Source organism: Manduca sexta, unplaced genomic scaffold (genome assembly GCF_014839805.1).
Source record: "Manduca sexta isolate Smith_Timp_Sample1 unplaced genomic scaffold, JHU_Msex_v1.0 HiC_scaffold_2662, whole genome shotgun sequence".
Lineage (NCBI taxonomy): Eukaryota > Metazoa > Arthropoda > Insecta > Lepidoptera > Sphingidae > Manduca > Manduca sexta.
The window spans coordinates 1-14220 of NW_023593649.1; the positions used below are offsets into that span (position 1 = coordinate 1).

The 14220-nt window shown below is 33.6% G+C and overlaps 2 protein-coding genes across 2 annotated transcripts; both read right to left on the reverse strand.

Moving 5' to 3' along the window:
- Positions 1 to 3867: 3867 nt before the first annotated feature.
- Positions 3868 to 6630, reverse strand: LOC115442788. The gene is made up of 3 exons (XM_030167947.2): positions 6106 to 6630; positions 4861 to 5050; positions 3868 to 4176 (listed from the first exon to the last, which is right to left on the reverse strand). Exons 1-3 carry the CDS (start codon positions 6430 to 6432, stop codon positions 3911 to 3913), a joined length of 783 nt encoding a protein of 260 aa, XP_030023807.1. The 5' UTR covers positions 6433 to 6630; the 3' UTR covers positions 3868 to 3910.
- A 314-nt stretch (positions 6631 to 6944) lies between these two features.
- LOC119192353 lies at positions 6945 to 8519 on the reverse strand. Its single transcript, XM_037446173.1, has 3 exons — positions 8111 to 8519; positions 7650 to 7848; positions 6945 to 7231 (listed from the first exon to the last, which is right to left on the reverse strand). The coding sequence occupies exons 1-3, from the start codon at positions 8363 to 8365 to the stop codon at positions 6945 to 6947; spliced, it is 741 nt and encodes a 246-aa protein (XP_037302070.1). The 5' UTR covers positions 8366 to 8519.
- Between the last annotated feature and the right edge of the window lie 5701 nt (positions 8520 to 14220).

The following is a 14220-nucleotide window of genomic DNA, read 5'->3' on the forward strand; positions in this document are numbered from 1 at the left end:
ACACGAGTATGCCATACATTACACAATGTGTAGGTGCTTGTAAATTACATATTATATTGACATCGTAAGCATGAAATATTTGAATAAATTAAATATATACATTTGTTTTATTTTATTTAAATAAATAATTATAAAACCTCACAAATGTCATCACGATTATATGTAAGTTATCAACAATCTGATCAATACCTCGGATAGAACACATCCGACATCAAAGTCCACTCACACAACAACCACCACAAAACATCAACACACTTAGTTTCGATTACAAACAACCGATCGGAATGGATAACTGCAAACCGTAGTTCCAACTATCTTTATGACATCTAAACTTATAAAGGAAACCAGTAGAAGAGTAATGGGTCCCGATACGCACATTCTGGAATATTGCATTGTTGCGATTGCTAATGTTTGAGATGTACGGCCGTATCTTTTGATAAATGCGACGCTGGGCGCTGGAAAGCACACCTTTGACCGAGAGCCTACTGTGACATTATTCGTGGGTGCACCATCGGTTCTGGACGTGGATTTAGGAACTGTAGGATGCGATCAATGATTTAGGCATTATGTATTGGGAAATTTACCTGCACACTCTGATATGGTATTTTTAATACATATAGCGTAAATGAAGTTGCAGTGTAAACTGGGCGAACAAAATATTGCCTGCCCATAATATTAAACCTTATAATAATAATGTTTAATATTAGACAAAAATGATGAAAATGTACAGCAAACAAAACATCCGCAGCAACGGTAATATTATAAATGATGTATAAATATTGCAGATATTGTAAACAATACTACATAGAATATTCGAATGGAATATTCGTACTAAAGATTATCATCAGTGCGACGGATAGTATTGATAGGAGTTTGCTGAAGTGCGTTCCGTCTAGATAAGATGAGGTCGTCGAATCATTTGATAACACATCTGAATGCAACTCTAAATTCATTGCTATCAAAACGTAAATATGTATTTATCTATACTATTACATAAACCTGAAGAGTTTGTTTGTTTGAACCCGGAAATCTCAAGAACTACTGATTCGAATTGAAACATTATTTTAGTGTTGGATAGCCCATTTATCGACTATAACATCACGCTTTGATCAATAGGAACGAAGCATAATTGAAAAATGTTGCAAAAACGGGGAAAATTTATTCGTTTTGAGAACTTCCATTGCGTGCGCTGTATAAAGTAACGCAACAAACATGAATTTTGAATTGTTCTTAAAAATTTCTAAAAATATAAAACAAAGTCCCCTGCCGCATCTGTCTACCTCTCTTAACGTGATAAACTCAAAAACTACCCAACGGATACCAATTAAATTCGGTATGAATATAGTTTAAGACCCTGGGATATAATTTCCGGGACTTTTATCCCGGAAAACTCATTCATGCGGCCGAAGCCGCGAGCAAAAGCTAATATTTTTATATTAGTCAATGCTACAAGCAAGCAATAACGACACCACCTGAACTTGAAATTACACAGTACTACGTGGCCTTATAGTATAATTGTCAGGCTTAGATGTTAAATATTAAATTGCATAATGCTACGTAATAACACTAGTTTAAATCTCATTTAAATGAGATACAGAAGTGCTGCCACAATTTTGTTTGATGGCAGAAATAGATAGTAAAGTGACACCGACCCAGCCAGGCTTTCGCATATGAGAAATCTAGTACTTGGTTATACCCGAAAAACCTAAAACATAACATCAATGTCTGACGCACATAATTATATTTTGACTTTAAAATTAATATTCGTTACTCAAATATTATATTCGATATCTAGGTCATGAATTAATAAAATGTAGACCTTATCCGTTTTATTTCGAAAATTCATATTCTGAGAACGATTCAAAAGGAATAATGAGTCCATTCCTAGAAAAGAAACAACTTTATAAATTATTCCCTTTAATATTTGCCATACAGCAATAGAGAGTTGAATTATAAATCACCAATTGTTAGGCATTCTATATGTAACTTGCCTGAAAAGGAGTTGGTTTGGTTCAATAAATATAATTTTATGTTTTTATGAATGAGAATAATTTATACAAAGTTTGAATAACCAGTAATGCTCCCTTGCGCGAATGGACATTAACGCTTTTTTAATTGTCAAAATATGTTGTTGAATTAAAGGAAAACTGTAAATAGAACAACAAAATGATCATATACTTGTATAAATATAAAGTTTATTGCGTATTTAAATTTGCGCACGGTATCTCATCCAACCCTCAATAGGCAAATAATTTGGCTGCACCTTAGCAAAATAATTTATGTGAAATACAAATATTACACAATGCAATTATTTGTAAGAGATAAAGTTGTTTTTAAGCCACCGTAGATAAGTAAGTACTTGAAACCACAAAAGTAATCCAAAAATGACAATCATGCTACTGGATTAATTTTATACATGTCGCATCCGGGTTATGAGTAATCGAAACGGACACAAACGTCATAGTGACGTGTACGGAGCCTAGGCGGGTGGGAGGAGATAGTGCTTATAAAAGATCATTCCCAAAGTGTTGGGATTCAGTCTACTTTAACTATTTGATTCGTTTGTTAAGCCTATTATTCTACCGTGCCTGCGAAGTAAATAATTACCTACTCATCATAGGTGTTATTTCTTGTCAGTTACTTGCTGGTGACCACAATTAGTGATCAAGGAAATAAAGATCATCCGACATATAACTATATGACGAGACGAAAAAGACGCGTGTCACTAAGTGGTACTGTACTGGGTTCGCTACCCTGTTACATCGGATGTTACACGGGCTACAAATTCTACAAGCCGGCACACAACAATACTTTCATAATGTTCCTTAAAGGCAGAAACGGACTTTGTGAAAGCCAATATAATTTAAAATGAATAGAATGGAAATCATAGTGCTTGCACTGTTGTGAACTTTACCTTTCAACTCCTTTGACACAGCAGATGATGAGCCAACTGTGAAACAAGGGGTCAGGGGTTCAATTTCCGCACTGAGATAACGGTTGGAACTAATTTACACCAAACTGTATACATAAGACCATAATAATCACATACATACACTTTGTAAACGGGAAGAAAAACATATGACAACTACAGTGGTGCGAGAATTGCAAATTCAATAAAAACAACTCGATGAGCTCATAATAAAATGCCCATGAGAACTAAACTTGATATATGATGGTTCAGTTCTGTAGGAAACTTGGTCACGTAGACTTTATCAGAAATATTAATCGTCTCACGTACAGAAGTTTTTCGATAACATGATAATGAATGGTTAATGGAAGTCTCACAGACTTAGAATGAAACGGCATATTAACACTCTACAATTATATTTGTCGTCAGACAATTCTTAGTACAATATTCTTCTCTTTACAAACTTAAACGTATATTGTGAAAGAATTCTCTCATGGTGGTATTGGTTTCACCAATACCAACCAGCTTTATCAACAATTATAATATTATGGTTATAAATACTTTCATACGAATCAGATAAGATTAAAACTGAAAAAATAAATGCTGCGTATTGGGATTTGTAAATAAATAAAAACAAAAATACCTGTCGAAATATACATTAATTTGTTTATTGAGAGTATTGATATCCAATTAGAAAGTTGTACCTCAGGACTTTAAAAAGGCAACCGGTAGCGGATAGATGCAGCTGCTCAAGACAGGGATGCTTGACACTAACGTGAGGAGGCCTACGTTCAGCAGTGGACGACAGGCTCATTGAATTGACCTTAGGACTTAGAATTGCAGAAAAACAATAGGCATCGCCATGAAGTCATTATGACTATACTATATGGGTGTTATGAATCAAATTACAAAATAAATAACGACAAAAGCACAAAATATATATTTGATTACTAAAAACGTAAAAGTAACATACCCAGTTATATTTACAAATAACATTAGTGACTAAAGTCTGATCATACATTTTAAAAAAGGGGTAGTGATTATAAAAATTGAGTAAAATACGATGAAACCTAACAATAGATATGTGATAGTGGGGTCAGACCAATTTCTAAAAGATTCTGTTAAAAGACCCGTACAGAAGCATATAGATGACATTAGGAACGTAGGTATTCCAAAAGAAATATGGGTTATTTTCAAATATTTCTTGCCGTATAATGCGCCTGACCCGGCCAAGAAACTTGTCACCGTTAATATCACGGTTATAATACCTGGAATGATAAAAGGAACATTATTATAGAATATTACATATAAAATCAAACAAGTTTATAACACCGAATATTATACCGTCACCCTTGTCGAGAATTATACATATTAGTACCTATATGTTGTGTCGGATTACCTTTCGGAAAACTTTACCTTTTGCCATTGTATGTTAAACTCAATAATTTCAAATGATATGTTATTAACTAGATCAGAACGCATCTGTCCACAACACGGGATCATGTTAGCACGTCTCGAAGCAGAATATTCGCAACCCTCAAGAAGCAAACAGTGAATTCCAAATGAGTTGACCTAGTTTCAGCGCTTTTAGATCTTTTTCACGCTAGTAAAAACCATTCTTATTCAAAATATTTTAGCGGAAAAGGTCTTATTTATCGATTGAAAATAAAGGTATATATCTTTTTATCACAAATATAAACTCACACCTTTAAAATGTAAGTCCAGAAATCAACTGAGGAGCAATTGCAGTTTAATATTTTCCATAAAATTTCACATAGGAAACAATGCGGAACATTAAAACATTTCTTAAACCACATGAAAAGTAAGCATATTTCCCTAAATTTTTACGCATAACTATATGAAAATAATATTACGAATTTATTGAATGTGTTATCAAAAAAGACAGTTACAAACACTCGAAACATCATTAAAATAGATCTAACAGAACTCACCAGTTATTCCATGGGCAGTAACGGAAGCTCCTTTGTCGACAATAACTAACGTGGTGCCCAAGATAGCACAGACCATTGCGCACAACTGTAGGAGCACGTGCACAAATCTCCTATGACGTAACCGCATAGGTGTGGACCAACCGTTGGCATAGTTCAGGCTTAATATGGCTTCCGCCGAGAAGAAATGGTACTGCAAACGATTTATGAATGAGTACCATTACCATACAAGCCACTTGTACCGGCTGCGTTGAAATTAAATTATACGAGCCGCTTTGTGTTGTCAATAATATGGTGCGTTTATAATTTAGATATAGCTTTGTTATTGTGTTATATTGTTTAAAGAAATTTATTTACATAATCATCTGTCCGGTACTTAAGTGGCTAACGAGAATAAAAAAAAAACAATTTTGAAAACTGTTCTTCAGCTATTTGAACCCAATGGAATAATTTAAATCAATAGTTCTGTTGCGAAACTATTTGCAAATAATAACTTCTCTTCAATTCTATCATAGTATACTTATCTTTAGGATTTACTGTTAGCCTAATATCAAGTAAGACATGCATATTATACTCATTTAATAGTTAATTTACTCCATCAATTCAGTGATTATACAAAATACGGATATTACCAGTAATCGCTAAGGGAATTCATAAGAAATCATTCATTTTACTAGCTTTGACTCGTGATTCCGACTAGTCAGAAAAGTCTATTCCCGGAATACAAAGTAACCTATAACACTCACACTTAGTGAACAAACGATCAGCTTCAGATCATTACGTTCGGAGACCTCCTACAATCAAACTCATAGAGTTTACCTACTTAATGTTAGTATAACATAGAATATTTTTCCCACAATAGCTGAACTCTATTGTATATAGCAACGGATTCTATGGAACAATCAATTACTATTCCACGAGAACACATCTCATTTCCCGAGATAACACGTACCCTAAATTACAAACTAGAAAGTCTATTAATTTACTAGAAAGGTATAGTGCTGTGCTAGTGCCGGATAAATAAATATTAAAAACGTGTTCAGATGAATAAGTATTTGGTAAGTCACCACAAAACCTAATTATCATTTAAAACGCCTAAGAAATTAGGTATGTCTTCGTTATTATGCTAAAAATTATGAGTTTTAGTTTAAAATCACAGAGTCGTATTTCCGGTCTTTAACTTATACAAATGAAAAAAATCATTTTTTTGTTTCAAAACCATATCTTAAATTTCAATATTATACTTACTCCCAAAGTACATGTTAAAGCATGCACGTCTTGTGACTTCAAATAATAAAACAATACAGCCATATTAGTAGCCCCAATCATTACATGAGACAGTCCTATTCCGATGGCACACCATATCGTCTTACAGTACTCCCCTTTGGTTTCAATCACTAAGATTTTAATAGGACCAGCAAATTTCAACGTCCTTGATTTTCCTGATGTCATAATCGATTTGATTTCTGGTTGGTTTTTGTCTGATTTTTTATTTGTTTCTGTTGGTTGTTTAGAATTTTCGGGTTGCTCGTTGGTATCCAATACCTGATTATGGTCTTTATTTCCTTCTGGCATTTATTAAGATGTAGTAACTTTAAGTTGAAGTAATGCTCCCATAAGTATACTCACCACTACTATACTACTCATTCTCCATAGGTTACTGATGACAACAGAATTGTTCTGTAATCTAAATGTTATTAAATGCCTGGTAGTATTTTTAATACTCTTTGATGCCTAGACAGAAAAAATAACCTTAAATTTTGACATATTGTAAAGAAATAATAGACTATAATTAAATTTACAATCTGTGACAAGCACATAATTTCAAACCAAAAAAGTTTATACTAATATCCATTATAATGTTAAGAGAAATTAAATTTAGTTTAGACTATATAATCCGGACTATGACAACATAATAGATGACGATTTCAATAATAGTTTTTATAATATATATATATATATATATATATATATATATATATATATATATATATATATTATAAGGATTAATTTTATCTAACAATTACAACTATTAATTAATTGTAAATAACAAAAAAGAAAACAAATATTAGTATTTAATAACAAAATCAAAATCCACAATTGTCTAAAAACGATATAAGAGGTGAGACAATAACAATGATGGTGGCAATCACACCAAATATAATTGTGCACGTCAGCATCTCGGGGACAGGAACCCACGATGAAAACTGAGGCTTTATCAACCCCAACACGAAGCACAGCGTCGATGATATTAAAGTTAATACACCGAAGAATATGTGGGGTAACTTCGATACTCCATGCGCGGTGTCCTTCGTAAAATGTACTATTGGTCCGAGAGCGACTGTCAGAATACCGAGAATGCCTGCAGCTATGCCTTTAAAAAATTAAAGTAAATTATTTAAAGTGTCTTCATTCCTCGCTTGAAAGACTGTCATTTTAGTAAAAATGCATGAAATCTTATATCAGTTTCAATGCAATGTATAGTCCCATCCATTATTATTACCGAAACAAATTTTAAATATTGTTTAATTTTGAGTCATTCCGACACAAGGATGTATAAGGACAAAATTTAGATGAAGAATATTACAGAAAGTAGCCATACTATAATCTAAAACTACTGTCTTTAAATATTTTTGGTCCGAAATTTATTGTAATTTCAAATTTCATACATTGTGTGAATATTGTATGCTAAAAATAAAAATGTGCTTATCCCGCTATACCCTCGTGTCCAACTTCATGCTATTTTATGGTTGATAACAGTCTAACAATACAAAAGAATAAGAAAGAAGCACCTGTTAAAGAATGAATTGTAAATTCTGATAAGGATAACTCATCGAAGAAGAAAACCGCGATCGAGCCAAAAATGGCACAGGCCATCCCAAATATTTGCAAGAATAAGTGTTGAGTTCTTTTCTCTTGTGTTTTCATTGGTGCCGCGGCACCATTCAAATTGTTGACCATTAGTATTCCTGAAGGCAGGCATAATTGATACTGCAATAGAAATCATCAATGCTTTATAAAATATGAAATAGTATGAAACCAAGAAACTAGAACTCACCTAAAAAGAGAGACCTCACCTAGAGAGGAAAATTTAAGTCATCAAATAACTTGTCTTTCCTACTAAGGTATTCTGTATATCATCCTCTAACTTCGTGATTGTTTCAATCCAATAAATAATTTGTTAAATGCTCTAGGCAAAAATATACAGAGCTTCTCATAATTTTACGCTAATATAAAAATACATATTACTTACCCCAGCAGTGCATAAAAAAATATGCAGATTTGCACCAAATTTCAGTTTGAAAGCTAAAGAATAATAGAATAAGGTCATTGTTGTGGCCCCGATCATCATGTGTGCCACGACGATGAGGGCTGACCCCCACACTCTCCGCTTGTATAGCCTTGGTGGGGGGTCCACAAGGACAATTTTGACTGGACCAACAAACTCAGCCACAGGGGCTTCGTTCTTAAGACATTCTAGGTTGCACATCTTATTTGCAAGATCCATTTTATTACTTTCGATTTAAAGGGACTAGAAATTTTGTTTTGGAATCTAAATACTAAAGCGCATTATATAAGATAATGTACGTATTTGGGCAATTCCAGGTTAATCTATATTGACAATGACTTTTACATGAAAGTATCAGTAATACAATAATGACATACATCAGATAAACTACAGATAAGTTTGTATACTTTTCGGATATAGACTAGGTTTATCTCGAAGATAATTTTTTAGCCTTATTATATAAAAATATACATCAGCCTTTATCAGCCTATAGCTTGCCTATACGGTACACTCCTATAATTTTAAACCAAATACGTATAAAGAAAAAAAACGGCGATAGCCTAGTAGATTGTGGAACAGACTGCCGCGACGAATGTCCGCAGGTTCAAAACCAGAGGACACACAATTCTGACTTTTCTAAAATTTATGGGCAAACATGCATTACAAGGAAACCTCTACTCCACTGTATACGTCACCCTTAAACATCGCAATATGTTAAGTTTCTAATACTAATGCTTTCTAATAAAACTTAAATAATCTTCCAACCATACCATAACAACATAATGCTTGTTGACAGAAATAGACAACGTGGAAGCCCATATGCATTAAGTTTTTGACCTTTCCTCTAATGAAATATAGAATGATTGTTTTGTTATATGATGTCTAAAAAAACGTAAGTTCAAATAGTAAACATCGAAAAAAAATTATTCATAGTTCATAGAATCGGAAAATCAACATGAATGTAACTGACGTTTGACCTTTATGAAGGTATGCTTTTATGTCAAAACTTTATAATTTTATGAGTATTTTTCAAATAAAACAACAAAGCAATTGACATTCAAAAATTAAAGGGTAAAAATCTTGAAAGCTCTCGTTGGACTATTAATATTTCAAGAATATCCAGTGCTTTGTACACAGCCGACCGGACAGACCCGCGGGACGACCGAGTTTCTCGTTTCAACACTATAGATATACAAATAAAGAAAAATAGACTGTATTTCAATGGAATAAAAATGTAAACGATCGCAGAGATATCTTTGTGTACCAGAAATTCAGTTATAGGAGCGTGAAAAAGCGGATCGCAAGCGTACACATAGCGCGATCCCTTGTCGACGATGTAGCGTAAAACTAACTTCATTCGAAATTTAAAAAAAGTTTTTTATATGCGGCCTAAATAATCACATTATTTTACAATAGTATCATGGCCTATTTATGTAACATATATAATATTGTATTATTTAAGAAATGTTTAAAATAGATACTACAACTATACAATTATTATAAAAGCTTGTTACATATTACTTTTATCATATAGTAATCACAAAATTTACGGTTATTTATTGATAACCGCTAGTATATTTAAGTCATTAAATTTACGGTTCTTTATTGATAACCGCTAGTATATTTTATTCAAATATTTATATTTGTTTTCGATGATGATTACACCGTCATTTAGATTAAGGTCTTAGTATGCGTACAAAGTACTTAAATTTGTGACACACCATTAAAAGGTAAATTGGTATCGGTTTCATGTGATAGGTCTCTCATATGTGAGAGTCCGCCTGAGTATTTGTAGGTACCACCGCAAAGTCTATTTCGGCCGCCAAGCAGCAGTGTGTAGTCAATGTTGTGTTCCGGTTTAAAGGACATTGTAGCCAGTGTAACTACTGGACATAATAAGACTTAACATCTCATGTCTTAGGATGGCGAGCGCAGTGCGATACCGAACACTACTTTGTAATTCAAAGTGTTGGATAGTGTTTCTACTGTTTATGGGTTGTCGTATCGCTTACCATCAGGCGAACGGCAAACTCGTCTCGTCATTCAAAGCAATAAAAAAAAGAAATTACATGCTTTACATTGCAATTGAAGATTTTTTTAACAAAGCTAATTACGTGGTATCAAATAATCGTTACTGACTACTCATTATCTCTCATAATATCTATCAGAATAATCATGAACGTGTTGCCAGCCTCTGAGAACACACAATATAGGTAAATAGCAACTATTTGTTCACACTTCAGGTTGTTTTTCTATAAGACAGTGGTACTTCCATCGCCAACTGGCTTATTTCTACTACAGATAAATAAACTACGAAAACGAAAACAGTCACACATCACGCTTTGATCTCCGAATGGGTAGGCAGAGGTGAAACCAGCGCACTTTCCGCCATATGTGCTCCGCCCCATGATGTGATGGTCATATCAGGGACAAATTCCAAACTAACTAATAAAATTGATTCGAACCTTGGACCTCCAGTGTCATGCCTAACGCTCATGCAATACAAATATACCACCTAGGCAGTCCACTTTAATTAGCGCCTATACATTTCATAACTCGCATAAAACGTAGTTCAAAGCAAACACTTAAACAAAACTATATTTCATCTATTATCAATATAACGTAAAGCATAAACGTACAATTCCGCTCCTTCCGAGAAACTAACTTATTGATTTAGCATTTTCCGGCACGATATGGTCTATTGTTATTGAGATATGACGGTTCGTGCGAACCATGTAGTTATCATAAAAACTAATGGCGCAATATCAATACTTACAAATTGTATTATCACATAGAAATTATCTAATTTATAATAAAATATAACGATTTATTTACTGAAATTTATAAAATTGTAATAGTTCATGTCTTGAATTTTCGATAAATTGATTGATACTATATTTTCAGAGATATCTCCGTGCATCTGTTAGAGTAAGTAAAAAGATAGAGTATAACACCGGATTCTACATAAACATTAAAACAGACCTCAAATTCGAATAGCATATTTTATATCTTTAGAGTATGCCGTCATCATTGAACAGTAAGTATTCGTTAATTAATGATTTTGTATGTTTACGTGAATATCAGACATTAGAATAAAATTTATTTTCCTTAATAGTCATCATTTTGTGGGGATACACCTATTATGTGATATTTTAATATGTTTCTTCAGTCGGCTTTTTTGCTTTTACATTCGAGATTTCGTTACTTACTTATTATAAACTTAACTTATTATCACATCCCTGCTTTCCAAATATCAGGTACATAAATTGAAATAAAAAGCGTCCCTAAAAGACTGTTAAACTTTTTACACATTTAGAAATAGCGTAGTGCGCGCAATGATCAAATCTTTGTTTTTAATGTTCACTCGCAGATGAAGCCATAATCCTCTACAAAATTACTTTACCTCCGAGATTCAAGCATCCGCCGACAAAACGATACCTCGGCTCGCCTACCACCATTACCTTTTATTACTCCAAAGGTACACGGGTTTGCTTTTTTGACGTATAAATATAAGAAATTGTCGTAATAAAAGGAATATCTTGGGTCGTCTTAATAAAGAGAATAATGCGCCATCTGTACCTAAACAAACTCCGCCGAAATACTTTTAAATAAATATAGCTTATTTATAAAATATTTGTTTACTCGACCTAGTTATTACGATGCGACGATGTAGTCTATGCACGTAAGGACTAAGGCATTAGTTCTTATTTATTTTGATAAAATCTTTTACTCTATTTTCTTATTTAAGTTTAATTACATATATTTTTTTATTAAAACGAGCACGACAAAGTGGTCCCACTGCACTCGATGGTAATGGAGTGGAGCCCAATAGAATTTCGAATGACGAGGGATGATTATCGTTCGACAGTGGACACAATTATGCCTGATGGAATCGGATATACACAGGCTGATCTTGGAACGCGTCCAGTATGACGGGTTTTAACACCTTGTGCACGGTGGACACTATCCGGGCGGATATAAAATATATCCAACCACCATCAAAATATGTAATGAGCCAAATAGCTCTTGTTCAGTACAAGCATATATATCTATTCTATACTTATAATAAATCTGTAGAGAGGTCAATTCTGTACATGAAATATATTTCCAAAATAACTATCAGGGGGTGATTAGGGATCGATACTGATGCCAAAAATGCAATTAGTAAAATTTTTGCCTGTCTGTCTGTCTGTCTGTCTGTCTGTCTGTCTGTCTGTCTGTCTATCTGTCTGTATAACCGTTATAGAAACAAAAACTACTCGACGGATTTTAACGAAACTTGGTACAATTATTTGTCATACTCCTGTGCTGGTTATAGTATACTTTTCATCACGCTACAATTAATAGGGAGCAGAGCAGTGAAGGGAAATGTTGGGAAAACGGGAGAAGTTACTCCATTTTTTAAGCTTCCGTCGCGTGTGCACCCTTAATGGTTAAAGCTACGCAGAAATCATGTATTACGGAATTGTTCTCCTTAAAATTATGTAAAAAATATCCCACGACAGCATATGTTTATCTTTTATGGTTGACTCAGAATAACACGTGTAACTCCCGATAGCTTAGCAGTTCGAAGCTTTCTCATTATATTTGTCTACTCTTACGTTTATAACACTCTCAGTCATCCCTAATTTAAATAGTTAACATTATTAAATATTCCATAAAAAATAATCATAGAAATCGGTATAGAAACACCAAAGTTATACATGAAATAGGTACGCTAATAATAAGCCATCACGCGTGAATACTGAATCATGCTATAAGCTTCCTTCGATTTCACCAGGATCCCATCATCAGACCCTGACCGGACAATCGGACCACCTGCATACCACCATACATTAAAAAACATCCCGACAAATTGAGCACCTCCTCCATTTTTGAAGTCCGAAATCCACGCGGGCGAAGCTGCGAGCGGAAGCTAGTTGTAAATAAAACAATCTCATTCATATCGTTTACATTAATACGATGAATAGCACGAACACTTCTCCAAAGTTATCGATGTTCTTTAATCTGTGTCGATACACAGACTGTATCAATAACAAAAACTGCACCATAAACATTTAAAGAAGAAATTAATTCGATTCGCGGTGCAATTACGCGAAGTCACGACCACCAGTGATTCATGATTTTCATTACGATATAAATCATCTACGAGACGTGTGAATTTACATAGCATAGTCAAGAATGCGTATAAACATGCGATATAATTAAGGCAATACGTAATGAACTTTATTTGCGTTCTTGTGGTGTGTATTTCATTGTTTAATGATGTAGTGGGGATTTTATTTACGATAAATGCATGCGAGTACAGAAGGGCACGTGTAAGTAAAAGCATCGTTGATTATTCCCATGAAAATAATTTTCGAATACTGAAACAATTCCGCTTCGCAGATCTTATATAGGTCTATAAGAACAATCATTAAAAAAAATATATTATATGTCTGGAATAAACTTGTTTCGAAATTAAATGTAACATTGGACATATCTGGTATGTACGTTTTACAAATGAGGATTTTTATAAATTTTCAATCTTACTTAAAAACCAAGTGCACCAAAGCATGCAGACTACATGAATGATGCAACTTCTATTCGTATTTATGAAATGTGTCGAAAACTTCACCGAAGCTTTGTACGCGAAATGTAAATATATGAGCAGCGAACCCTTCTGCAATAGAATCGCTTAAAAGCATTGTCTTGTTTTCTTGTGAAATGAGATGTTGGGTTCTTAGCGTCTTTGAAGATTTCCTAGAGTTCGGGAACTTTCTCTCGCATGTAAGAAATGGGTTTTGAACAACATCCGTTCAGAATTCCGAGTTCAATGGCCAGGTGTCGTACTTCTGAAACTTGACCATCTTCGTAAATATTGCTTTTGTAAAAGTTAGATTATATGGATACGTTTCCGTTAAATTATTATTCCAAAGACAAATGTTAATAAAAATCTCACTTTCAAACGTATCTTTTCTGTTATAGGTATTAACTATTATATGATATACTTAGGTGGTTAAGGACTTGTTAAGAATTATGAGCGTTGCGTATGAAAATGCTATGCTGTGATACGTGTATTGCAGTGCCGAGTA